The sequence below is a fragment of the Harpegnathos saltator genome, unplaced genomic scaffold (genome assembly GCF_003227715.2).
Source record: "Harpegnathos saltator strain DR-91 unplaced genomic scaffold, Hsal_v8.6 scaffold7, whole genome shotgun sequence".
NCBI lineage: Eukaryota > Metazoa > Arthropoda > Insecta > Hymenoptera > Formicidae > Harpegnathos > Harpegnathos saltator.
This window is the reverse complement of record NW_020230537.1, coordinates 1,106,998-1,131,500: the sequence shown is the minus strand read 5'-3', so window position 1 is coordinate 1,131,500 and position 24,503 is coordinate 1,106,998. Positions and strand designations below refer to the sequence as shown.

Below are 24,503 nucleotides of genomic sequence, written 5' to 3'. Positions count from 1 at the left end.
AAAAAGCTTACGTCAATATGTACGTGCATTATTCAAATTAAAGAAAAAAAGTCATATTTTTAAACCGTATAAATTCTATTTACATTCGGGTTTTCGTTTATGCGTTGCAACGACAAAAGCAAATTTATCGACTCAAAGCCGCAATATTTTTTCCGGAAGCGAATTGATCAGTTGGTCGAAATATGAAGAAAGTCATCGAAGATAGTAGCCAATATTTCAAGGATTAAAATGTATTTAATTTCTGGCAAATTAACGTTCGATTTCGTTCGAAAAAAGGCATCGAGTTAATTTGTACACCTAATAGTGGTACGAGACGAAGAATGTTTATAGGAAACTGGAAAGCCAATGCGTAAGATTATCCTTCTTACGATCGAGAACGCGATTATCTGCGAAAGGATGCACGCACGAAGAATGAAAGCAATAATGATTTTAATAATTACATTATATATTGAGCAATTTATATCATCGGTTACATATAAAATCTTGACGCTGCCTTTACGTCAAATGTCATCCTCATTCTGACTTCTCCCCGAATCATTGGCAGCATCTTGCGTAATTCGTTGACCGTTCGATACTCTCGCTTTGTTGGGTGCATAATTGCGAAACAGATCTTCCTCCTCGGCAAAATAGTCCCGCAACTGGTCCAGCTTCGTGCAATGCGATTCTGCAAAATGAAACGATCGACTTGAACGAGCTGTCATTCATATTTACGATTGAGAGGAATATCCTCTCAATCGTAAATCAAATCTTAAAATAAATAAATGTAAGGAATGTTCTTAATTATTCCGAGGTTATCTTCAGAGATTAGAGGTTATCTTAATTATTGCAACAACATGCATGTTACATCCTTGAGGGAATATTTCCTTGAGGGAAACAGTAGTCTCTCCGTTCCCTTCGAATATTTCCTTCAAAATCATTTAATACGTGTAGCCTTGAAAAATGGAAGAATTATTTGCATTTTGCCATGATATTCCGATATAATTTATATTTTAAGACATATGTTTTTTTAATATATTTCCACGTATGTCTGTACAGGGTGCTAAATTTCAAACGTAACAGGTGAAAAATCTCTAAAACTATGAAAGATATTAAAAAAAATTAAAACACGTGTTCCATGATTTCGAAGGGGAAAGAGAAAGGCATTATTAGCTTTTTATTTGGAGGGCATTTTCAAGAGTTCATCAATTGAAGGTCAACTTAATTTTTTAAACTGGAAAGCCCAATTTTTTATTATATCTTCTTTTTCTACCAATTAACTTTAACAACTTTTGTCTGAAACATTTTTTTATTTGCCTAATATTTTTTGAAATATTTAAGGAAAACTTGGTAACTTTTTCAACATTTAACTTACGATATCTCGCTAACTATTCGTCGAAGGAAAAAATAGTATTAGACTTTTTTACTTTATTTACTATTAAGAATATATTACTATAATAGAGTGCCCTAACTTTTGTTACCTTAACGACCTTTGGAAATTTCAGAATTATTAAATTAACAAAAGTTAGGGCACTCTATTATAGTAATATATTCTTGATGGTAAATAAAGAAAAAAAGTCTAATTCCAATTTTTTCCCTCGACGAATGGTTAGCGAATAGATATCGTAAGTTAAATGTTGAAAAAGTTACCAAGTTTTCCTCAGATATTTCAAAAAATATTAGGCAAATAAAAAAATGTTTCAGACAAAAGTTGTTAAAGTTAATTGGTAGAAAAGGAAGATATAATAAAAAATTGGGCTTTCTATTTTAAAAAAATTAAGTTGACCCTCAACTTGACCCTGAAAATGCCCTCCAAATAAAAAACTGATAATGCCATTCTCTTTCCCCTTCGAAATCATGGAACACATGGTGTTTTAGCTTTTCTTAATATCTTTCATAGTTTTGGAGATTTTTTACCTCTTACGTTTGAAATTTAGCATCCTGTATAAAAACAGAATTATATGGCATCGATTCCTGACGTGCAGATAATGTAGAAATTTTTCTTACTATTGAAAAAATGCTGCGTTCTTTGCTTCAGTAAGTTCGATAAAATATCAATTGAGATGCAGACATACGCCAGACGCGAGTGAGGTGAAGCGTCTTACCAAGCGGATGTTTGAGGAATTAACTGTGCACACTCTCATTGCACAATGTGTGTACTCACTGTGAAGGCTCGCGACGCAATCCAATTCCCCACCAAAGTCCTTCGGCAGGCATTCAGGCGGTATATGTGGATACACGTCGGAGACGTCACCGGTGTAAAGGTGAAGCTACGAAGTATAAATTAACTTTGTAAACGAGCGGATTCGCACGCGCGCGCGTGCACGTATAATTTTTTCGCACGCGCGCTCGCGTGCTCTCAACACATTGTATTCCGCTGGGAAAACATGGAGGCACCTTCGCGGTGTCCGACTCAAGCGATAAATATTCACAGCGTACGCGCATGAAGTAGCATTTTTTATTCATCGTGACTTTCACCGATCCGAGTGCAATTGAGGTCAACTTGCGAAGCTCAACAAGTCCGGCGTGATTATCAATCGCACTCGCGCCGGTGAACCGAATCGCGCGAACCCGAAGCGATTACGCTCTCCCCGAGAGAGACTTTTTCTCTCCCCTTCTTCTCTTTCATGTTTCTCTCTCTCTCTCTTCTCTCTTTTTCTCGTTCTTTCTCCTATGTCGTTACCATGTCGTAGAGCTCTCGCTTCATGAAGGGCCTGATGAGCGCGAGGATCTTGTCCATGAACCAGACCACGTTCACTATGTGAATGGCCTTGAGCCTGACCGGCATGCCCTCCTGAATATACTCGAAGTATCTCCTGATACTGTTTATCGACAGCCTCGTCAAGTGGCCGAGACCCACGCCGTGCATGTCGAAGAGAAACACGTATCCCGGCGAGCAGCCCTCCGTGTAGAGGTCCGCGTCGATGGACATCAGCAGCAGCTTGATGCCGTCGTTGAACATGTACTGGGACGCTCGGGTGTCCGCCAGCCGGTGAAAAATTATTCGATGGCCGTTACGGTCCGGTCTCGGCAGCGCCGTGAACTCCCTGCGAGGAAAGGCGTACGTGAATGAGAAAAGTTGCGAGAGCGCCGGGAAAATTTCATACTCCGGAAAAAGGGAGAGAGAGAGAGAGAGAGAGAGAGAGAGAGAGAGAGGAATCTGTAAGAATTGATATTCGTAATTTATTATTATTACTCATCTTTTTGATTTTATCATTATTATTATTTCACTATTACGTATTGTTATATTTCTGAGAAGAACATTTGTTAGCAAGCGTTACTTGTAGTAACGATAACTTTATATTGCCGCTGCTAGTTTTTCGTTGGCGCCGCAAAACGAGTGCCATCGCGATGAAACTAGCCATTTTGTTTCCTCGGCGCACGTAATAAATATGCGAAGTTGCAATCGTCGAGTAAACGTTGGTGAAACTTCCGCCATTGTCGCGGCGGCTCCGGCGGAATCGAAAAGTGATAAGGATACGAAAGCAACAGGATCTTCCTCGGTGATATCGTCGCTAGTTAGTCGGTATCAGGTGGATGCGCGCTGCAGCTGCACCGCGAGCGGGGAAATTGCAGCGATAAAGATATCTAATGCGGTCGTATTAAGCTCAAAGTGTTATTGGCAGCCGCGCAATTTGTACATACACGATGAGGGATGAGGGATGAAAGACGGTATTGAAAGAGACGAAGAGGGGAATTGATCGCGCGCGGGGGCGGGGGAGGGAGGGGGGAGGCAGAATTCGCTCAGTCCGATTTTCGGAAAATGCGATTTTTCTGAAGCGATTCTTCTTCTCCGCTGGATTTTTTGTCCGTTGCCCGGTGCTCACTCGTCAACGTCGTTTCGTTTGATGAAGAATTCAGCATCTGACATAATCAGGACGTTGCTTTATCTTTGTGTGCCCCAAAGGAAGACAAAACTGGCGGGTGAAACTGTTATACAGAATGCAACCGGTCTAAAATTTTAGTTAGTTTAAATTCTAATTACGCGATTATTTCTATCCGGACAACAATACGGTACCACGGAAAATTCTCTGAAAAATATCTTCCGTCATCATTAACGCACACGCATGCGGCGACGAGCGATCTTGATGTTTTCGTTAACTTTCCGTCGCCAGACAGGCACGGCTTATAATTACCATAAGAAAAAGCAACAGAAGTGATTCTCTTCTCACATACATCAGCTTCAGAGCATAAAGAACAAAATAATATAGATAGATATATATATATATGATAGATAATATAGATAGATGAATAACCAAATCAAAATAATGTGTAAACGATACAGTGACAGACAACTTCCAGACAAGTGAAACAAATTACTTACAAGAAATCGTGAAAATTAACAAAGGTCGACATTAATTTATATTCACATGTCAATTGTTTCCTACGCGGATACATCTTCTTTTAATCAGAAAGCAATATGTAAAAATCGTGTCTGTCGGTTCGGTTGCGTCGAACGAAAGGTCAGGAAGAATCGCCTCCGGTGATGAATCAGATTCGTATAAGCGAGAATGAATAAGAAATAAGACGAATGTCTCCGAAATTAACGCGACATGGTAATCCTTTTCGCCGCCGCGCGAACAAGCGTACTGTAATTTGACGAGAGAGGAAAGCGTGTAAAGACCGGCCGATTGGTATTTACGATTTCGCTCCCTCTTTCATGCCGCGGAGCGTCAGCGAGAGAGACTCGACCCGCGGACTCGATTAGACGCGCGAGTAAGAACGTACAAGGCTCTCAGTGAATGCTGCAAATACTCGAGCCTCGAGTCCCTGTCGCTGAAAAATTCCGGGACGGTGGTCCTCATCCTGTAGTAAACGTCCATGCACCGTCTCGTGGCATCCAGGTTGAAGTAACAGCTGTGCGCGAACAACGCCAGTTGCTCGTCGGGAATCCGCGACAGGCCGCGCTCCTTCGCCCAGTTTCGCAGGACCTCCAGCAGCTCGTTCGTCAGCTCCGGATGCTTGCCGCGCGAGTCGTCGATCGTGTGGCCGAGCTTCATTCTGAGAAGAAACAAAAGCATCAGCTCTCTCTCTCTCTCTTTCTGGCCCGTTGAGCACACGGACTCGCGACTGAATTTGATCTGTCCGTTGTCGCGAGCGGAAAAAGGAAAACACTACTCGTCTGCGAGATATTCGGCCCTGATTAAAATTCCGGGCGAGCAATTGACCGGGTAACGAAAACCTCCCGCAGGAGTCTTCCTGTTTCTACGATCAAGTTTCCCAAGTCTGGGGTCCCCGGCGCGGACGGGATTCACTTGAGCCGAACTTTCTTCTCGCGTGCTTGCGCGCGCGAAGAAACGGCGACTCGTCGACACGTCGGAACGGGCGGTCGTCGGGCGGAAACTCATGACGGGAAACGGTATCTTAGCTTCCGCAACCGAAGGGAAAAACATTCGGCAAATTCTGTGAGATTCGCGCTGAGGAGAAAGATTGGCCTACCGCAGGAGTCTCGCTGTTCCTGCGAAAGCCCGACTCTTCGTCCTGGCATCCCGGATAACAAGATTCGCGCGAAGCGAGTGCCGAGGAAACCTCAGATTGAATTCTCGTCCGGTTCTCCTCCACTTACGCAAACTGAGATTTTCTTCGCGAGGTTCAGTTCGTGCGGCTGAATAGAGGGAGCAGACGAAAGCTCAATGTGACGAAAAACGATCCGCCCGTTACCGCGGATGGGAACGTTCGATCGCATTAAAGCTCGTTTGAGATAACCGATTGACTGGCTAAAGGAAACCTCCCGCAGACGTCTTTTTGTTCCGAGTTTTCGTCTAGTCTCCGGGAATCCAGAAAAGGAGCAAAGGAGCTCCGGTTCGTGTGATCATCGATTGAAGGACCAGACGAAATTTCAGTGACGAGCAATCACACGAGCGAGCGAAGACGCTCGTCTGAATTTCGTCGCGCTCGCTCGAAACTCGCCGGAAATTTAGCTTCATTTTTTTTTACTAAGGCAATGCCGAGAGGCCGAGGAACGCAAAGGCAGTCGTTCGGACTTGAGGTTACGTCAAACGAGTATTCCCTGATATACGATCGCGCCGGCCTTTCCGTATTTCTCGCACGTACAGGTCGCACATAAATGTGTGCCGCTCTGTTTTAGCGGGATTTAGCGGGAGAAGCTTAAGCACGCATATGTGCAAATTTTCCTGCAAACTTTTCCTACGCATGCGTATCTATTTTTTGAGCTTCTAAATTCAGTCCAAAAAAAAAGTACGTTCTTCGAAAGTTTCCCCGGCGGAGCAAGCGCGTCGCGCGTTCGATACGCAAACTTTTTCGTCGGTTGCGAGTTTTTACGTCAACTGTCAACTTCAGAATGTTTTACCGCGTTTCGTCGCGCATTGAGCAATGCTCCGCTTCACCTTCGCGCATATCCTCATTAAATGCGAGCTTTCGTAATTTTGCGCAACCCAGTGTCAAACGTAAACTTCGGCGGCAGAGGTCGGTAACGGTAAAGAGATCCTCGTCCTCTTAAAACTCCATTGAGCTGATTGAAAACAATCGATCGATTGGAAATCTCCTGCAAGAGTCACAACCGAGTTTTCCAATCTGTTCTCCTCGGGTAACGAAAGAATTCGATCGTACCAACGGAAACTGTTCTTTCCCTTCTCGTGCTTTTGCGCAAACTTCATTCTGCGAGGAAAGAAGTCGCTCGTCAGCTCAGTTGGGTACTTTGCGAATTTGGAATTAATTCAGCACTTCGTGCGGACTGTCAGCTGACTTTCCACGCGGCCGCGGCCGCGGCCGGCGAGACGCCGAATAAAAGCAAACGGAAATTGTGCAAAGTCCCGTTCGTAAAGTCGAAGTCCAATGAAACACAGTCCGTAGGTTAGCCCGTGTAACGAAACTTTCACCGCAAACGTAAGAACTGTCGCTAACTAATAGTTGATTGTGTAATTTCGCCCGCCGTAGCGTCGTCGCGATATAATTACTTTCGCGCGCGCCGCGGTCTATTTTCGGCCCGCCGCTCTGTTTCGGTTATTTTAGCGATTCTATTTTTTGCGAATGCATTTAAATTTTCCATTCGATACTTCATTAGCGCGCTTAGGTACGGCGGTCGCCACGCTATCGTCCGCGGATTAACTTTGACGCGAGGAAGTTTCGCGAAAGCAGCAGAATCATCGTCGTAAATTGCAATAAATTATATTTGCATATAATTATGACGACTTTGCGATTCATGATATTACATAGGAATTTTCCTTTCGAGATCTAATTTTTGCGCCTCGAGAACCGTCCGCTGTGCGAGCGGCGCTGTACCCGCGCCCCACGCAACCGCGGCGTGCGACTTCAAATCAGAGAGCATGAAATTAATTGGATTTAAATTACACGCCTGACAGAGAGTAAAAAGTAATCGAGAAGATTGGGGATTTTGGCGACTCTTGCAACCTCGATAGATCGCAGCTATGATTAATAATCCAGACAGCACCGGACATCCAATGGATGTACGTTTCACGTCCAATTTATGTCCATATGTCCAATTTACGTCCATGGACATAGATTGGACGTAACAAGGATGTCCTTATTGGACATCGGACCTGTAGGACGTCCGATATACGTCCATCGGATGTCCTATGCCCGAAGTTGTGACAAACGTACATCCTATGGACGTCTTTTGTATAAAAAATGGATATGTAACGGATGTCCAATGGACATCCGTGTGCTGTCTGGGAAGGACCGCTCTGGTATTCCGGCGCTGCATTCCAACGTGTATGTCTAAAGGCCATCACACACAAACGAACTTAAGCAGTAAGACGTAGCAGTAAGCAAATCGATCAATCACAATCGAAACTTAAAGACGTCATTTTGAAACTTACAAGAATAATTGATTGTGATTGGTCAGTTTCTTTACTGCTTACGTCTTACGTTCATTTGCGTGTGATGGCCTTAAATTCTGCACATATGCGTGATTTTTGCGAATCATGCGACACTTAAACAAGGAGGTTCTACAGTTGAATTAAGGCGGACAAACTTGGACAGAAATGTTGAGACGCCGGTGCTTTTCGAGCCGATGAGAAAGACGACCTCTTCGCGGACGAAGCTTCAAGAATCCAGATGGATATATATTACGAAGGTAAATATTTTTATTAATTCCAGACGGAGAATAATTGATCCAGAATTCAATCTAAACTTAATTACGAAGGTATACAATGTTAAAAATTGAAAAGTCGAGATAAATGATAGATCTAGATTATTAATCATGTAACAGTCTCGACACGTTTTAGATGAAACTTCGATCTTCTATCAAAAACCAAAGAAAAGCTAAATAAAACGTAAGCTAAAACGTAACATTAAATTTAAAGCTCAGAGATATCCTTCAGATCTTCGAAGGTACTTCTCGCCTAAGAAAACATTTCTCGAGTCTCCTCTCATTTCTATCGGATAAATTGTTCTCCTGCTCTCTCACTTCGAGGACATTTCTCAGATTTCAGACGCCCGCACGCGCGTCTTCCGCGTCGGAAAATTCAAATACCTGAGAGCAGCCGAAGATCGCGCTGAAAACTGATTCCCTCCCGAAACGGCGATTAATCGCGGGAGCGTTCTCGTCGGCCGCAGATAGTTTTCGCTGGATAGATATCGGATATATACTTGGCGTTTGCACAGCGCAGATTAGTGGATCGTATCGCCTCGAAATAAAATCCTCGTGCTTTTTCGACTCGCGCGGCTCGCGGAACTCAGCTGACCGAACGTGTCGCGCGCGCGCGCGACTGCAAGAAGCGCGCTTGACTCGCGCCGCGCCAGATATTGAACACCGGCGCGAATACGCTAAGGATAAATATTCCCGCTTGCACACAGCGGAGAACCGGTCGCCACTCTCTTGCGTAATCGAGGGACGAGTGACGCCGCGCGTGGAAAACAGCGGTACCAGGAAGTCGTCGTTTCGAGGTGCACGGAGGAGTCGCGGCGACCTCCGGAATCATGGGAAATTCGCGATCGATCGTGTCGAGATAAGACGAGATCTCACTTGGTGGAGAGAAGCGGAAACCTGCCAGTTCCCCGGCGATGCGTCTTCACGGCGTACGAGTATTCTGGGAATGAGTGTAAAACATCCCGCGAGAGGAATCTCTTCTGCGTGTTCGCGGAGCGTAAAGTCGCCTCGCGTCGGCGAGACTCGCGGCGATGTTATTATTATCGCAGAATTTACCGCGTAAAATATTGATGAAAAAATATTGATGAAAAAATATATTTATGAGTGATCTTAAATCTCTACGATCATAAATCTCTAATATGTATAACATATAAATGGTGTAATGATCTTCCTTATCAAATGACGTTTGTTTTTCCAAGAAAAAGAATTTATGAGTGATATTGCGCACGATTATATATATCTTGAATATTTATACATGTATATGCAGTCGGTCTATTTGTTTCATTTCTTTCTTCAAATGACGCTCGCACGAACAAGGCCGGACGGTCAATCGCCAAAGAAATTAATCACCACGCAAGAGCTCACGATCTGAGCTCGAAGCGTTCTCAATTTCGTCGGAAAACAGACGTGGGAAAAACACTCCGCAAACAAGTACATTTATGAGCGCGCGCGCGAGTATTTTTACCTGAGCTTTCAATCAAATCCGTCCATCAAGCTATCCATTCATCTGTCCACCTTCCTCTCGACGCGCGGCGTGACAAGCGGCGTGATCATCGGGGAACCTTCCGCGGGGAATGAAAAATGTGAAAGGGAAAGCGTTCGCCGACCGGCGCGGCGGCGGCGGCGAGCACTCCCGCGTCGTCGCCGCCGAGCGGCAAATCCGCGCAATTCGCGCGCGCGCACGGTTATTACGCGGGTATTACGCGTGTTGCGCAAAGGAACGTCGAGTGCGCGCTCGGTGAACGTGTCGCTCACGTTGTGATCCAACGGCCATCACATCGCGCGGGCAAGTATATAATCGCGATCGACCAAGGCGACGGGGAGGACTCGAGCCGACCGGCCGAATGTCACATCTGGACTTCACGCGAACTTTGATCGAGCGAGAGCTCGATCGAAGTGAATCGATCTCGCGAGAGCTCGATCGAAGTGAATCGATCGAGCTCTCGCGAGAATCGCTCAATGAGGCTGAGTGCGCTCGCGTTCGTCACGCTCGCGGCGAAACAAGAGCAATCTTCTCGCGGAATTCTCTCTCGACTCGAGACGCGGCGCAGCCGGTTTCAACGCTGCTCGAACGGCCTTTCTTCCCCGGCCGCTCGATGCTGATCGCAACGCCTCGGACAGTCTGACGAGAGAGAACTCGCTCCCGAATAATTTCCACAAGTCCAGGTTTTCTTGTTGGACGTCCGCCGGACGCCCGCCGAATTGCGGCCGGAAATAATAGCGTTCGTCGGAATACTTGTCGCACTTCACGTCGGAAGCGTTTCGGAGCAAAACGTGCCGGACGGGAGAAGCCATTTTATGAGTATTATTACGGGAGTAACCCGAAAACAAATTCTTTTTTTTTTTCAAGTCCGCTACGTTCCAAAGTACGCCCGAGCCGCTCGTGTTGAAACTGTTTTGCAAACAAATGGGCATACAACGGCACAACAGCCTTGATTGATGAACACGCAATGCACAATTGTTATAGTGTGTTGAAAGGTCTCCCAACTCACTTGCGCACACAAGTCTGTGACTCGTGAAATTATTAATTAGAAGCTGCATAATTATCAAGCTTTCAAGCCAACTAGGTTTTCATCGGGTTCTTCAGTCGTTTCCACTTGTCTCCGGACATTGGGACAAAGCTACCGTAACATTAAGTTAATTGCAATATCGGTCACTGCCTCAGCATCTCGTTCTCGTTTCTTTGGATAGTCGATAAATAATAAATCAATAGTGCTCCTTAGGATCAGAAAATCTTAATTATCTGCTTGCATCGCGTGTTAAACTCTTATGCTGGCTGCGTACTGTGGATATATGTGTGTTTCTTGCCGCGATAAGTAGGATTACTTACACGATTCTCACTTACATGTATGTGCGGTCAAGGCTGGTAATCGTATCGACAACCGTAGTTGTAATGGTAAAATATACACACACACACACACACACACGACGCAGAGCGTGTACAAATAGGGGAGAGCGGCTCTCTTAAGTTGACCCAAGGGCCACGTTAGCCGTGCGTCTCGCTTATGTATTTATCGCGAGGGAGAGACGGGGTGGGAAAGAAGAAGTCGTAAGATGTTCCTCTTGGAACGTAGTTACGCGCAGACCGGCGTAACAGTCTTAACGCGTTAACTTGCACCCTCCTGATGAGCAGAATGCACACAGGCCGGCATATCAAGTCACCCTTCTAGAAGGCGCGATGCACAGCCGGTGAGAGAAAGGAAGCCTGCGTCACCTTAGCCTCGAAGAACTTTAAAACCAACTCGGTACTCAATAAAAAATTACCTCTCGAGAGTTATTTAAAAAAAAAAATCAAATGTTCACTTTTCAGTTGTGAAGCCGTCGTCGAAACTGCGCGTACATTTGTTTTCTTTTATGGAAGAAGCTTTAGAACGGCGAGACTTCGTCAGTCACCGGTTCATGCCGGTCTGCATATTTTCTTCTTCTTCCGGGGGTTCCTGAAGCTACGTAAATTTATGTGACAAAATTTCGATCGGGCTCTATGTATCTTTTTTACGTTCTAAAAGGAACATTGCTTTCCCGCCCTGTTAGTCTTTGGTCTTGCGTCATTCAACCCCACGCACAAATTTCACGATCGCGACACAGACCGGTCTTATCATCCAAAACTATGTTCCAAGTTCCCCTTCAGATGCTCCGTAAGCAATGAAGCAATCAAACATTAGCTTCTTCTTGATCCCAAACGTTCCTAAATATGAAAGATCCAACTAATAAGATATAATTATTAAGGAAGCGTTCCGTAACATAAAATATATGTAAAAAAAATATGTAATATACACTGTAAGAAACGATGTGTTAAACTTAACATATTTCATGTGTCTTAAATCATCCACTCTCATTTATGTTAACTTAACATACAGCAAATATGTTAAAAAATGCAACACATATGATATGTAAAAAATTTAACACAAAAATTTAACATTCAAATCACTGTCATGAATCACAGTTTGTGTTAAATTGACATACAATGAATGTTACTTCAACTGTCTGGGAAAAACAATGATCTATGATTTGATGAAGTGAAGATGTTAGATTGCCATAATCTATGTGTTAAAAATTCGATCTTCACATACCAGAAATATTAACATTATACACTTAACACATGATAACTGTTATAATGAGGAAAGTAACACATTTTAGGTATGTTGACTTTAACATATAAAATACGTGATAGCAAGAATTCATGCATTTACATACAAATTGTGTTACTTTAATAATACTTGGGAATGTCATTTCAACACTTGAAAAATAGTTAATCCTAATTTAACACAAGAAAGTCCAGGCTAACGCAGCAGCGATATGTTAAATTAACACACGACTGTGTGAAGAATTTAACACAAAACTTTCTACACACAAATAATTTTAACAAAAGTACGAAATGTTTTTGACTGTGTTATGTGAAGTATGTAATGTGTGAAAAATATCGTAAGAGAGAGATTGTAATCCCGAAAAGGGGAACAATAAACATTCATCTATCCACGGTCTATGAAACGGTCCAACTACGAATCTCGGCATCTCGCGTGGTCGCTGCGACGCAGCTCCTGGAGAAGCGCCGGTTCGGGACGAGCGCGTAGACGATCAGAATGCGTCTGTCTGCCTCGTCCCACAACATCGCCGGCTTCAACGAGCAAACTCCTCCTGGATGCTCCCTTTGAGATATCAAGCGAGCCAACAGACAACTTCCGGCCGGCCACGTCGCGTCTCGGGGCGCAAGTTGCTCTTGGCGTTCAAGTTAGCCGCGGCAGCGTGAGAGCTTCGCATCCCTCGCGGTCGCGCAGCCGGCCGACCTGGCCGCCGATGAGGCCGGCGAACGGCCGATCAGGTAGCGCGCGAGGCCACGGCGAGGCGAATGGGCACGTAGGGCGCGCGCGGCCGCCGCCGCCGCCGCCGCAAGGGCGAGTAAGGGAGGACCGGAGGGTGTGTTCGCCGGCGACGCGCGCTGGAGAACAGGTATACTCGCCGTAGGCGTCGTACGTTCATTGATAAGCGTGTAACACCCCGCTAACCCCCTCTGGAGGGCGGCGTGACGTCAGCGGACGCCTGCGCGGCGCCGAGCTCAATCCTGAATCGCAGTCCTGTCCCGATCGCGCCGCCGCGGCGAGATCTCGCCGGCGTGGCGCGCGCATGCGACAAGCCTGATTAAAGGGACGCGCCGCGCCGGCGGATGTCGCCGGCGGGCGGGAGATGCTCTCGCCTGATTAATAAATATGTAATTCCTCCTCTGGCAAATTACGCACGCGAGTCGACGAGCCGAGGGAAATCCCGCTGTACGCGCCCCCCGGGGATCATTCGCGAGGATGCCCGGTCGAGAGCCCCACAGCTCGCGTCGCCGGATATCGGCAGCTGGGAAAGCGACGAGCCTCGAGGAGCCTCGAGTCGATCGGGGATACGATGGGATGCAGATCGCGGGGAGAGATCATGCTCCGGTAAGGAGAGAGAGTGGATAACACGAGTCGACGTCACGTCGACGGTTACGATCTCTCGCTCAACAATGCGCAACGTGCCGCTTGTGCCGCACTTGTACGGCCGAGCGAGGGATTAAAATATTGACGTCGCTCTCGGTCACTCTCGGTGATCGTGAGGAGACGCTGAATGAATAGTCGCGAGTAATCGAGAGTAACGTGCTCCGCTGGTGACGGAGTAATAACGGCGAGGTGATGACCGCGCGCGATGCAACTTCGATGCGACTCGCTTGACCAACGGATTCGGATTATCCGCGCTGCGACGGGCTGCTACGCTCCTGGCGTAACCCCGGCGGAATCGCTTCAGAGAGGGAGGGAAGCGCTGCCGTCTTTATCTTACAGCAGGAGTTTTTGATAAGTGTGCGTGTGCGTGCGCGCTGCCGTGTGTTTGCGTGCGACGCGCTGCGTACGCTCTGCATTAAGTTAAAATTAGAACCGTTCCGCCGGTTCCTCGCGCGCGCCGCGCTGCCCTTCTCCTTCTCTTCCTCTCCGTCTCACTCATCCACTTCCTCCTCTCCTCCGCCTCTCGCCCCCTCCTTCCTCCTTCGTGTGTCACCTCTTCATGATGGCCGTTCGTTCACGCGAGAAAAATCGCACGGCAGAAGAAGGCACGACGGGTTAGAATGAAACGAATGGAAGGGAGTCGAGGAACAGAGCTAGATAAATGAAAGAAACGCGAGGGCGGTGGGGGAGAGACGCGAGCGGGCCGCCGAGAGGGTTGAAAAGGTGGCGGTGGAAGCGGAAGGTGGCGAAGAGAGGAAGGAAGAAAGATGAGAGAGAGAGAGAGAGAGAGAGAGAGAAAGAGAGAGAGAGAAGACCGAGTGCAGAAGAGAAAGAGCGAGATAATCGGAGAAACGAGCGAGGAGCGAGGGCGAACGAGAGAGAGAGAGAGAGAGAGAGAGAGGCAGGGAGGGGGGCGAGGGAAAGAGAGATCGTAGGATCACCTCTCTTGCGTATTGATTGGTCTTTTGTGAAAGCTACACCCCCATGTAGCCGCGACGCGAACCATTTGGCCAAGTCGCCAGACTTTCAGGATATCGGCCGCCAACGAAACCCGCCATGTTTGGCGCGGTCGATCGAACCCTTTAACGCGGCGCGAATCGTCGCGCGGCCAACCGCCCCCGAGCGAAGATAATGTAGCGAGCGAGTGAACGTGCGGGCGAGCGCGCGAACGAGCGAGCGAACGAACGAGCCATCGACGAGCCGCCGGCACGCACCCCCGCGCCAGGGGCAAGGGACCAACCACCCCCGCCGAGAGCCGGCGAGAGCGAGCGAGCGAGCGAGCGAGAAGTGACGTAAGGGAGATCGTGCGACGGACTCCGGCGATACACAGCGACTCTATATCGACATCGATCGCTGAGTGACCCATATCTGGTGGTGACGGGAGCCCCTGCCTCCCCCTCCGGCCCCTCCGCTGCCACCCCTACAACCGCTCCTCCGACGCTTCTCTCACACCGTCGCGCGCGCGTCCGCCCTCTCCTTTCGACCATCCCCGTCCACCTACCGTCCCCGGCACCCCCCGCACGGGGGTGCACCTCCATCCCACACGGGCTGTTCTACCCCCACCTCTCGCCCCCCGGTAGTGGCAAGCGACCACCACCATCACCCCCTACCCCCGACTCCACAGCCCTGCCTGCTGCCTTCCACGGCCGAGCAGATCTTGGGGGTTGTACGGGATGATAGCCGAGTGAAAAAGCTTGGCGAGTCCCGAGGAGTTCGCTCATCAGCAGCAGCAGCCCTGGCCTGCCACAATCCTTTCGACTCGGTCATCGTAAGTGTCGCGACGACGAGGTAGAGTGGAAGCTGCTGCGACAGGGTGAGAGAGTGAGAGCGTGAAAGAGAGAACGAGAGACAGAGAGAGAGAGAGAGAGAGAGAGAGAGAGAGAAAAAGAGTGTGAGAGAGAGAGAGAGAGAGAGAGAGAAAGAGAGGAATGCCTGATGAATAGAGCGAACGAAAGAGCCTGACACCGGGTCCTGCAAACTCCGGGAAGATCGAGCCAGCGAGTTAGCGAATGAGTGAGTGAGTGGCGTGAGTGAATGCTACGTCGCTACGTGCGGAACATCGGGAGAACGAGAGCGTAACCTCCGGTCGTGGCCGCGAACTCCGTCAACTCCGCGCGGAACGTATCCTCGGGAACGTAGCACCCTCTCTCGACAGCGGATTCTCACGAGAGGTTCGCGACTGAAACGTCAGTCGGTTAGCTCGCGCGAGTTGACGTGTCGGAGTTTCACAGTGACAATCTTGCCTGAGAATGCTGGTAATAAAAACGACGACGACGACGACGACGACGACGACGACGACGACGACGATGACGACGACGATGACGACGACGGCGGCGGCGGTACCGAGACAGCGGACCAGTATGGCGGACGATAATCGCGAAGTGTCGGGGATGCCACCACCGCCGTCGCCACCTCCGCCGCCGCCACCGCCGCCGCCGCCGCCGCCGCCACCGCCACCGCCACCGCCGCCGCCGCCGCTGCCGCCGCCGCCGTCGTTGCCGTCACCGCCGTTGCTCGTGACAATGGTTGCACTACGTGCCGTCGTGCAGTGGTGTCTGGTGCGCACCGGGTGCACATGTACGCTACGTACCTTTCGCCCTTTAGTGAGATCAATAAGCAGTACCGTGGCCACTCGAGCCGTGCCCCCGCCGAGAAAGTCGTTCCGAGTCTGCTGCGTTCCCCGTTCCCCTCTGATAACCTCGCCGCCACCCTTCTCTACCTCCTACAATATCACGCCGACTTCCACGTCGAGGTCGTAAGAGACTCGACCTGGCGCGGTCGCCTCGCCGCCGGACACGAGCGGAAGTGTCGTACGTCGCTCGAAGCGGCCAGTTTTTCCAAACCGTTGCCGGGGGTTGATTTAATAGTGAGTGGGAGTGCAGTGCAGCCGACGGAGAAGCTCCTGGTCTCTTCCGCGCCGCGATCGCGGACCTGCTGGTGCTTTTCTTTGGCGCTTTCCGCCAGGCCGAAAGTGCTCTCTCTCTCTCTCTCTCTCTCTCTCTCTCTCTCTCTCTCTCTCTCTCTCTCTCTCTCTCTCTCTCTCTCTCTCTCTTTCTCTTTTTCTGCCTTTCTCTGTCTCTCTGTCTACCTCCCTCCTTCTCTTTCTCTCTCTCTCTCTCTCTCTCTCTCTCTCTCTCTCTCTCTCTCTCTCTCTCTCTCTCTCTCTCTCCTTCTCTCTCTTCCTCGTTCTTCCCACCTGCTTATCTCCGTTATATCAGTCACTATCTCGTCCGCCATCGGTGCTCCTCGATATCGCCCGCCTGCTCACGCAGCACTCCTCGTCCGCATCTTGGATCGAATCATCGCCAGGCAGACGTTTCCCGGTAGGAGCTCTTGATGTTTCCTTCTCGCTCTCTCGTGCCCTTATTTCTTACCTCAAGCCGCCCGTTTCTTCGTCCGCCACCCAAAAAGACGAAGGTCTTTTTTCACTGCTGCTTTGCGCTGTTCCTGTCTCTCTCTCTCTCTCTCTCTCTCTCTCTCTCTCTCTCTCTCTCTCCCGCTTCCCCCCTCTCTCTCTCTTTCGCTCTCTCTTTTGTTTTGTCGCTTTCTCTTTGTCCGAGTCATACCGCGACTTCGACTACTTCCTCGGCTGGTGTGCGAGCACGGCCTCGGTTTAATACGCTTCGCGCTCGCTTCTCCGTCCGGCATGGTGTTGTTATCGGCCCCATGAAAGCCGCGGTATTGATCTCCGTCGCGAGTGACTTGCTCCTCACGATAACCTCACCGCCTCCGCGTATTCCGAAGACCGCGTGGACGTCGAATCGCCATCCTGGCCGCGGGGTTGTCCGCAATCTCGGCGCGACATGGCAGATCGACACCGCCGCTCGAAGCCGAAGTCTCTCGTGAACTTGAGGAAGAAGTGTGCTGTCAGCACGAGGATATCAAGTGCTCTGTGACACGTGTAAATGACAGCCGCTGGCGAGTCGCGATACATCTCGGTGTCGTCGACGGAGAACTCGGGCGCAGTCCCGGACGTCGCAAACCTCTTGCCGTTCTCGTTCGCTCGAGCGCTCGAGCGGAATTCCGCTTTTCGCACTCTTCCTCTTTCCATCTGCCTCTCTCTTGGTATCTCTTCCCCTCGCTGTCTCTCTCTCTCTCTCTCTCTCTCTCTCTCTCTCTCTCTCTCTCTCTCTCTCTCTCTCTCTCTCTCTCTCTCTCTCTCTCTCTCTCGCATACTCTCGCTTTCATCGGCGCTCAATCGAACACGTACGTAGGTCCGAAGTCGATTATCCGGCACGAGCGACGACGCCGCTCGTGGATCGGCAGTCGTCGTAGAAGGGTTAACGAACCGAGCCGCGAAGAAAACTACCCCGAAGTGACGGCCCGAACGAGAAGACGCGAATTCGCCGAAGAGGAGCCCCCGAGTCGCGTGCGACCGAGCGAAATCGATAATTCGGCATTCATACGGGAGTCCCAGGAGGCGTTAAACGCGATGACCGTCAACTCGGGGTTCTCGGGCCGGGAACTTGCCGAGAAGGGGATGGAGAGGAGAAAGAACCGGAAACGACTCCAGCCGCGGGGAAATTTCACACTTCCCCCCCCGCCTCCTCCTCCTATCTCGCGGTATCTCGCGGAGAACGTGCGAGGGAGCGATAAAGTATGCGCGTATAATTTTGCGCTCGCGAGAACCCGCTCGCGTCGGAAGAATTTTCGCGCTTGCCCTCCCCTCGTCTCCCCTCATCCCCATCCCCCGGGCTGATGCCCCTTCCCCTGAGCGCGGTCGTGTTATCTCGGCAGCCGATTAACTGGGCTTTTGAGTAGCGTCGCATCGTCCGATTCATCGCGCGTATTTTTGGCGCACGCAACGCACTCCTCCGTCTCTACGTGTGCGTGCACGTCGCTGTTACAACGTAACAGCAACGTAACGGCGCGGCCGATTGTTCGCCCGACATGGCGTGAGCCCCGGTGTGTCAGCCAACGGCGGATCACATCCCGATCGTCGCTCTCATTGTATTCGTTAGCGTGGCCGAAGAAAAGGCGACAAAGAGCTGGAGAATGCACGCCAATTAAATGTATCAAAAGATAAAAGCGCGCGCGTGCGCGCGGGAGTGTTGCTATTATTAAGTCACGATAATGGAGAGTTAATTAAAGAGTGAGAAAGAGAGTGAGCGGGGGGGAGAGAGAGAGAGAGAGAGAGAGAGAGAGAGAGGGTAGAAGGGGTGCAGATGTATTTTTGCCTCGCGTTTGCCTCGCCGATTGCACGACGAGCGCGAGCGATTTTCCACGGCACGTTCTTGCTCTTCTTCACGCGAGCTGTATCGCGTTTTTTTTCCACACGGATTCTTCGGTCGTATCTCAGTGGAGATATTTCGCGCAGACGACGCGCACGTGCACGCAGAGAGACGCGTCTGATCGAGCGGACGAGTTTTCCGCCGGGAAGTATGAACGATTCTCGGAGATTCCGATTGAGAATGCCGGAAGATCCTGTTTAAGTTGAGCAGAAATCTGGATAATTTGGACCGAATTCTGACAGAAGCTGGAGCGGAATTCCCCTATCGCTCCCGTATCTCACCGGCGGATTCCTTCATTCGAGCAAGCGTTTTTCTCCCCCGCGTGCAACTCCCCCCCCCGTGACTTCTCTCGCCGGCGGAATTCCTCCCTCGGCGCGGAGAAATTTCCCCGTCGAGGTGATACAACTCCCTTCACCCTGACGGCAACGCCGAGGCATCACCCGGACGTTACACGGACAGGAAAGATTGCTCGAATCAACGTGACAGTAAAACGAAGCGGACGCGAATCTCCGGCTCTTACGAGCGGCAAATTCGGCTGCGGATACCGGCGATTCCACCCCCTTCAAGCGAAACGCGTCCGATGCGATTTATCAAAAGAAATCTCTTTCGCCTGTTAACCCTCCTCCTCTGGAAATTACGTGCGTGCGGTAAACCGGAGAACGAGCGCTTCCAAGTTGCGCCGAGTGCGACTTGACGAAATCTAAACCAATTTCTCGATCAAATACGTCCGGGGTGGTTCCTCAAGCGCGTTGCCGCCGCGGTTAATTCCGCAAAGTTCCCAGCCGCCGATGTCGCTCTAATCTCGCTCGCAGACGCCAATTTCACCTCCAAATTCCTCCTCCGCTCCTTGCCAGCCGAGCGAACCGTCCGTGGGAATCGGCTCGGGAGAGATAATCGCCCGTGCTTCTCCGCGCTGCGCGTCGAAAGCTGGCGATTATACTTGATCCTTCGCGATAAGCAGGAAGGGACGAAGGGAAGGACTGGCCGGCTCGATTGACCGTGGCGCAAAGTTAACTGCGCTTTTCGCTATATCGGCGCACGGACGCGAGATAAACGGAGCTCTCGACGGCTGCGAGAGAGCGTAACTGCGCCGATTGATGCCTCGCTGACGAGACACGTGCCGCTTGTCGTGACGTGCAGCTTTAACGAGATTCCCGTAGCCGTGTGCGGTGTGCGCGTCGGTGCGCGTGTGTGTTGTTGCGTATGTGTGTGTGCATGTGCGTATGCATGTGCGGTGTGGGGTTCTTTCGATCGCGCCGACTCGCCGCGCGAGAAGCCGAGCGATCGAGCGAAAGTCGCTCGCACGCGACGTGTTATTAAAATCGCACGAAATCTCGGCGCGCGCAGTTGCAATGCAGCTGTAACACGCGGCTGATAATAATAACTCGCGATCGTACACGGTTAACACACACCGCCCACTCCACGCGGCGAAGCACGCTGTCCGGCCGCGGCGGCGGTCGGTCGGGTTCACCGCGACGCGTTCGAGCGATCGTAGTGCGCGAAGTCGCGAGACGAGGATTTCTAGGCGGATTATAAGCCCGATCGAAACACTTGGCGCGAGTACCTGTTGCCGATAATCACGTCGACTTGGAAACTTCGGAGCTCGATCCCGCGGCGAATTCGCGGCGAGAAACGGCGGGAGCGCGACGCTCGAGCGATGAAATCGGCGGAGAGACGCGATCGCGAGTACGTCCTGAGAGAGAGAGAGAGAGAGAGAGAGAGAGAGAGAGAGAGAGAGAGAGACCGTATTTTGTGGACGGCGATAATGGGACTTGCAATTAAAGCAGACTAACGATTTCAAGCTTTATTGAAATTAGAGCACTTTGACGATCGTTCGGAAAATACTTGAAGACTTTCGTCGCGGAACCTCGAAGTCGGCGAATTAGTCCGCGAATTTTCCGCGCGACCGGCAAAATGAAAGAAACATCTTTGATTCCGAGACTTGTCACTCGATGATGAATTCTCGCGGCGAATTCGCAAATGGGAGAGGCTAAAACTCTCGAAGCCGAATTTGGCCGCCGTACACTGATGGAAAAATATAGTTGAATTAACTATAATTCAATCACTATACTTTACAGTTAATTTTGGCGTCAACCATATTTTTATAGTTCGTGGAAAATATAGTAGAATAAACGCAAATATATAGTCAATGATTGTCTTAAATAATCGTTTAGTTACTTTTACCACATATATGGTAATTTCTCATTCTCAAATATAGTGAGATTTAATATTAATATAGTTACATCTGTCATCATTTAGCAAGTATTCTGGTAATGTTGACCATACAAAAGGGTTACTTTTACCTACCATTTTATATTTGCATCCATAGAATAATTTCAGTTTAACTTGCACTACTATAATTCTTAGTAAAAATATGATATGGTTGGTTATATGGCTATACGATGATATTATGGTAATACTTACTATAAATATAATATATCGGACTATAATTTAGTTACTATATCACGATAGTTCCAAATATCATATACTTTTCTCTCAGTGCACTTTGCGCGCGAGCGGAGAAACGAGACAAAATCGCAAGACGAGAGAACCTCGCGCGTCGCGCGGCCTTGCGGTTCTCGATGGGATGTGACTGGATGTACGACTCCTTAATTCTTTCTCTGCTTTGGTGCTTATAGCTGACTTCTACACGCTCGTCTTTGAACTAACGAAACGAAGCACCGGCTGCTGAATATTTCGAATAACTACGAGCCCCGCCGTTAGTACCCCCGCCTGCCCCGGGTATCCTGAAAATCCCAAAGTCTCAGCGCAGCACTCTCGCCGCACGAAATCACGCATAATCGCCGAGTGTGCGCAAGCCCCGCAAGCGTGTGCGTGTCCCCTCCTAGGATGATCCGATACCTAGCGGCGAGCCGACGAGTCCGGTCCGAGCGAGCGTTGGTCCCCTTTAAACGCGAGGTCGCCCCGTATCTGCGAGCCACGGGGGCAACTTTCCACTCGTTCCCGCAACGGGCTGTCCACGTGCCGGCCGAGATCAGAGTCCCTGCCGTTCGCGGTGCGCTAGACTCGCGCTGTTGAGCGTGTGTGGGGGATCTCGTCGTCGTGGTGCGCGCGACCCGGCAAGCCGCCGCGCGCAAAGGCCGCCAATTAATTAAGATAGCTCCTAGACACACGCTAGATCGATAAGGACCGGCCGCGATAAAGACTGGCGAGGGTCTCAGACTTCAGGGATGTTGCAGTGCTGTGGTGTTGGAGGTGGCGTTTCCACGGCACCTCAGGCTCCGCAGCTGCAGGGGACCGGATCCGCTGTCGGGGCTACCACCTCCACGAGAACCACCATTATGCAGGACGCAGTTCTCGAATCCATCCTGGAGGTGAGCTCAGCCGCATTGTCGCTTTCGGGAAGAAAGAAGAAGAGGAGAGAGGGGGAGAGAGAGAGAGAGAGCCAAACTCGCCGACTCGCGATCGTGTCCGGTTTGACTCGATGGACTTTGCGAATTTCTCGATACTTCTACGCCGTGTCACACGTCGTGAATTTCCCTTCTCGTTCATCTTCTCCGCTCTCTTCTCTCGATACTCTTCCCGTTTAATTTTGTTTGATCCCTTAAATCCCTTTAGACTTTCTTGTCTCGCGTTACCATCAAGGGTAACCCATTAATTTCTCGATTGTCGTCGATTGTAATCTCTCCGTTGTACTCATCCACCTCCTTGTTCTTTTCCAGAACGGGATTTTCTCTCACTAATTAATTAATTAATTACTTCTGTACACTTCGTCATTAATTTCCGGGCGAATTTTTACTCCACGCGCCCGCGCATAAATCAAGTCTGACACGGCACGATAAATCAAGTACCTTTCTGAGAATTTGTTATCACTGATAGTCGTGTCGTCGAGTAATTTATTCGCGTGTTGCACGCCCGCGAGAAGAAAGCAGCTTCGACGTGACCACAAAATGCTAGCTCGCAGGGGGCCGAAAATTCAGCACGTTTCTTCCTCGCGACAAAAACGCGTGTCAACGAATCCGCGATCGCGGAAAGCGCGTGCGTGCGCGCGCGCTTCTCGCGAAAGCCAAAAGTCCTTGAAATTAAAGTTGATTACGTGGGAAAGGTAATATGCATGTGATCAATATTCATAAACACACACGCAGGCAGGAGCCCACGCGAGTAAAAGTTACGTGTAAACCATCGGCAATGAATCGCAGCGCGCGCGGAAAGCTCTCTTTCACTGCCGCCGCGCCGCCAGATACTCGATAAGCCGGCATAATATGAAAAATAAAAGTTTTTATTAATGCGTTCCGGGGCGACGCGATTGCTCGCACGAGGAAACTTTAATTCGCGGCCTCACCGCGGCGTAAAATAAACCACTTAAACTTTGTTAGCGGCTGAAATTTATGTCTCTGCCGGTGCCGGCCTTCGCGGCGCGCTTCAAGTGCGTCCCCCGGAATCTGCACGCAGGAAATTAATACTGACCCCGCGCGCGACACAAGTTCACGTCGCAATCTAGATAATTAGGCTATTAATCTCAAGCCAAGTGGTAAGCAATTCTGCAGATTACAGAACGATCCGCGTATGTATGTACGTGCGACCCGTTAATTGCCCCGGGCTAATTGGGAAGAAGTCATTAAGCAGCGGCCGATGCAGCGCGCGAGGATCGACGCGCGGAATATCGATATTACGTATCGTGTTTTTTTACTCCTTTTTTTATCCTTTTTTTCTCCTTTCGATATCATTTTCGCCAGTGAGAGAGAGAGAGAGAGAGAGGGGGTGAGAGGGAGATTTTTCGTTGGATTACGTACAGCAGTAGTTCGGTTGCGCAGCTCCGGGCATCGGGAGTATAAAAGCCTCCCTTTTCATTACAAACGTGACATTCCTGTCGCGAATTGCGTACCCAACTAGAACGTCGCTCCGGGTTATTAAGGGCGGAGATTCGTGACCGCAAAAGTCGAACCGAAGTATCTTCACTCTCTTCCCTCCCCCTCTCTCTCTCTCTCTCTCTCTCTCTCTCTCCCTCTCCCTGCCGCTGTCCTTTCTTTTATTATTTTATCCGTCGTCCCGGTTCGTTCGGTAACACATACGAGATCGCCTCGATGTCTTATGAATCTCCACAACGTCGCGTACGCGAACGCGACAACGTGCCAACCGTCGTGGCGTGTCAGATTCAGGCCACATGTCTCAAAACGAAAACCACCATGAGGTGCCTCGACCGATGAATGAAACGTTAGCATGAAAGTACAAGCCAACTCGTTACCGCGTCACACATATCAGGAAGAATATCCCTTTTTTGCACTTTCGTCGACGTCGAACGTCGACGGAGCTCAGCAGTTCGCTAATAACCATCCGCTCGATTCGTCCAGCAAATGCGGGAGACGGAAGCCCGACGGGCGGATCTGGAGAGGCAGCATGCGGAAGCACAGAACCAGCTGCGGGAGAAGATAGCAGGACTCTATCAGGGCCCGGAGTCGGTCGAGGCGTTGCAGTCGAAGATCCGGGAGCTCGAGAAGAAGACCGAGCTGCAAATGGTGAAGCACGAGGAGCTGTCGCTGGAGCTGACCAGCCTGAAACGTGCGCGGAGCAGAGGACCGGTCGTGGGGCACGTCACGTCCACGAGCGTGCCGACGTCCACTTGGCCGCCGGCCGGCACCGAGATCGATCGGATCATCGCCAAGATCGAGCAGGACAATAGGTACGCAGGCGTGTCGTTGAGACGCAATTTTCCTCCACGGACAAGAAGTCGGCCCTTCTTTGCGCGCGCGCGCGCGCGTCTTCTCGTAGGGAGTTTTACCAGGATTATGCTACTGGAGGGTT

General features: G+C 49.8%; 2 protein-coding genes across 23 annotated transcripts in view; one reads left to right on the top strand and one right to left on the bottom strand.

Moving 5' to 3' along the window:
- Positions 1 to 430: 430 nt before the first annotated feature.
- LOC105189745 (alpha-tocopherol transfer protein-like) lies at positions 431 to 15,941 on the bottom strand. 4 transcript variants are annotated; one of them, XM_025305492.1, is made up of 5 exons: positions 15,753 to 15,941; positions 4,705 to 4,977; positions 2,660 to 3,023; positions 2,141 to 2,246; positions 431 to 664 (listed from the first exon to the last, which is right to left on the bottom strand). In XM_025305492.1, exons 2-5 carry the CDS (start codon positions 4,974 to 4,976, stop codon positions 501 to 503), a joined length of 906 nt encoding a protein of 301 aa, XP_025161277.1. In that variant the 5' UTR covers position 4,977; positions 15,753 to 15,941; the 3' UTR covers positions 431 to 500. The 4 variants fall into 4 exon arrangements, with proteins under 4 accessions (XP_025161277.1, XP_011150350.1, XP_011150349.1 ...); XM_011152048.3 differs by lacking the exon at positions 15,753 to 15,941 and adding an exon at positions 9,513 to 9,716; XM_011152047.3 differs by lacking the exon at positions 15,753 to 15,941 and adding an exon at positions 8,432 to 8,683.
- The window catches only part of Rbp (RIMS binding protein), a 23,427-nt gene continuing 14,052 nt past the window's right edge, over positions 15,129 to 24,503 (top strand). For 8 of the 19 annotated variants that reach the window (XM_019844442.2, XM_019844444.2, XM_019844443.2 and 5 more), the window contains exons 1-2: positions 21,380 to 22,075; positions 24,053 to 24,381. In XM_019844442.2, coding sequence (XP_019700001.1) covers positions 21,932 to 22,075; positions 24,053 to 24,381 — 473 coding nt within the window. In that variant the 5' untranslated portion in view covers positions 21,380 to 21,931. Of the gene's footprint in view, positions 15,323 to 15,983; positions 16,087 to 16,674; positions 16,833 to 17,007; positions 17,575 to 21,379; positions 22,076 to 24,052; positions 24,382 to 24,503 lie in introns of those variants that run through there. The other 11 variants (XM_025305488.1, XM_019844445.2, XM_025305486.1 and 8 more) reach the window with 11 other exon arrangements.

Bases quoted from the DNA above. Each gene is read 5' to 3' on its own strand.
- LOC105189745 (XM_025305492.1), bottom strand. From the start codon at position 4,976: ATGAAGCTCGGCCACACGATCGACGACTCGCGCGGCAAGCATCCGGAG. The intron at 2,247-2,659 runs GTAACGACATAG...TATACTTCGTAG, and splicing joins AGCGAGAGCTCTACGACATG to CTTCACCTTTACACCGGTGA. The intron at 665-2,140 runs GTGAGTACACAC...TTCATTTTGCAG, and splicing joins TTGCGTCGCGAGCCTTCACA to AATCGCATTGCACGAAGCTG.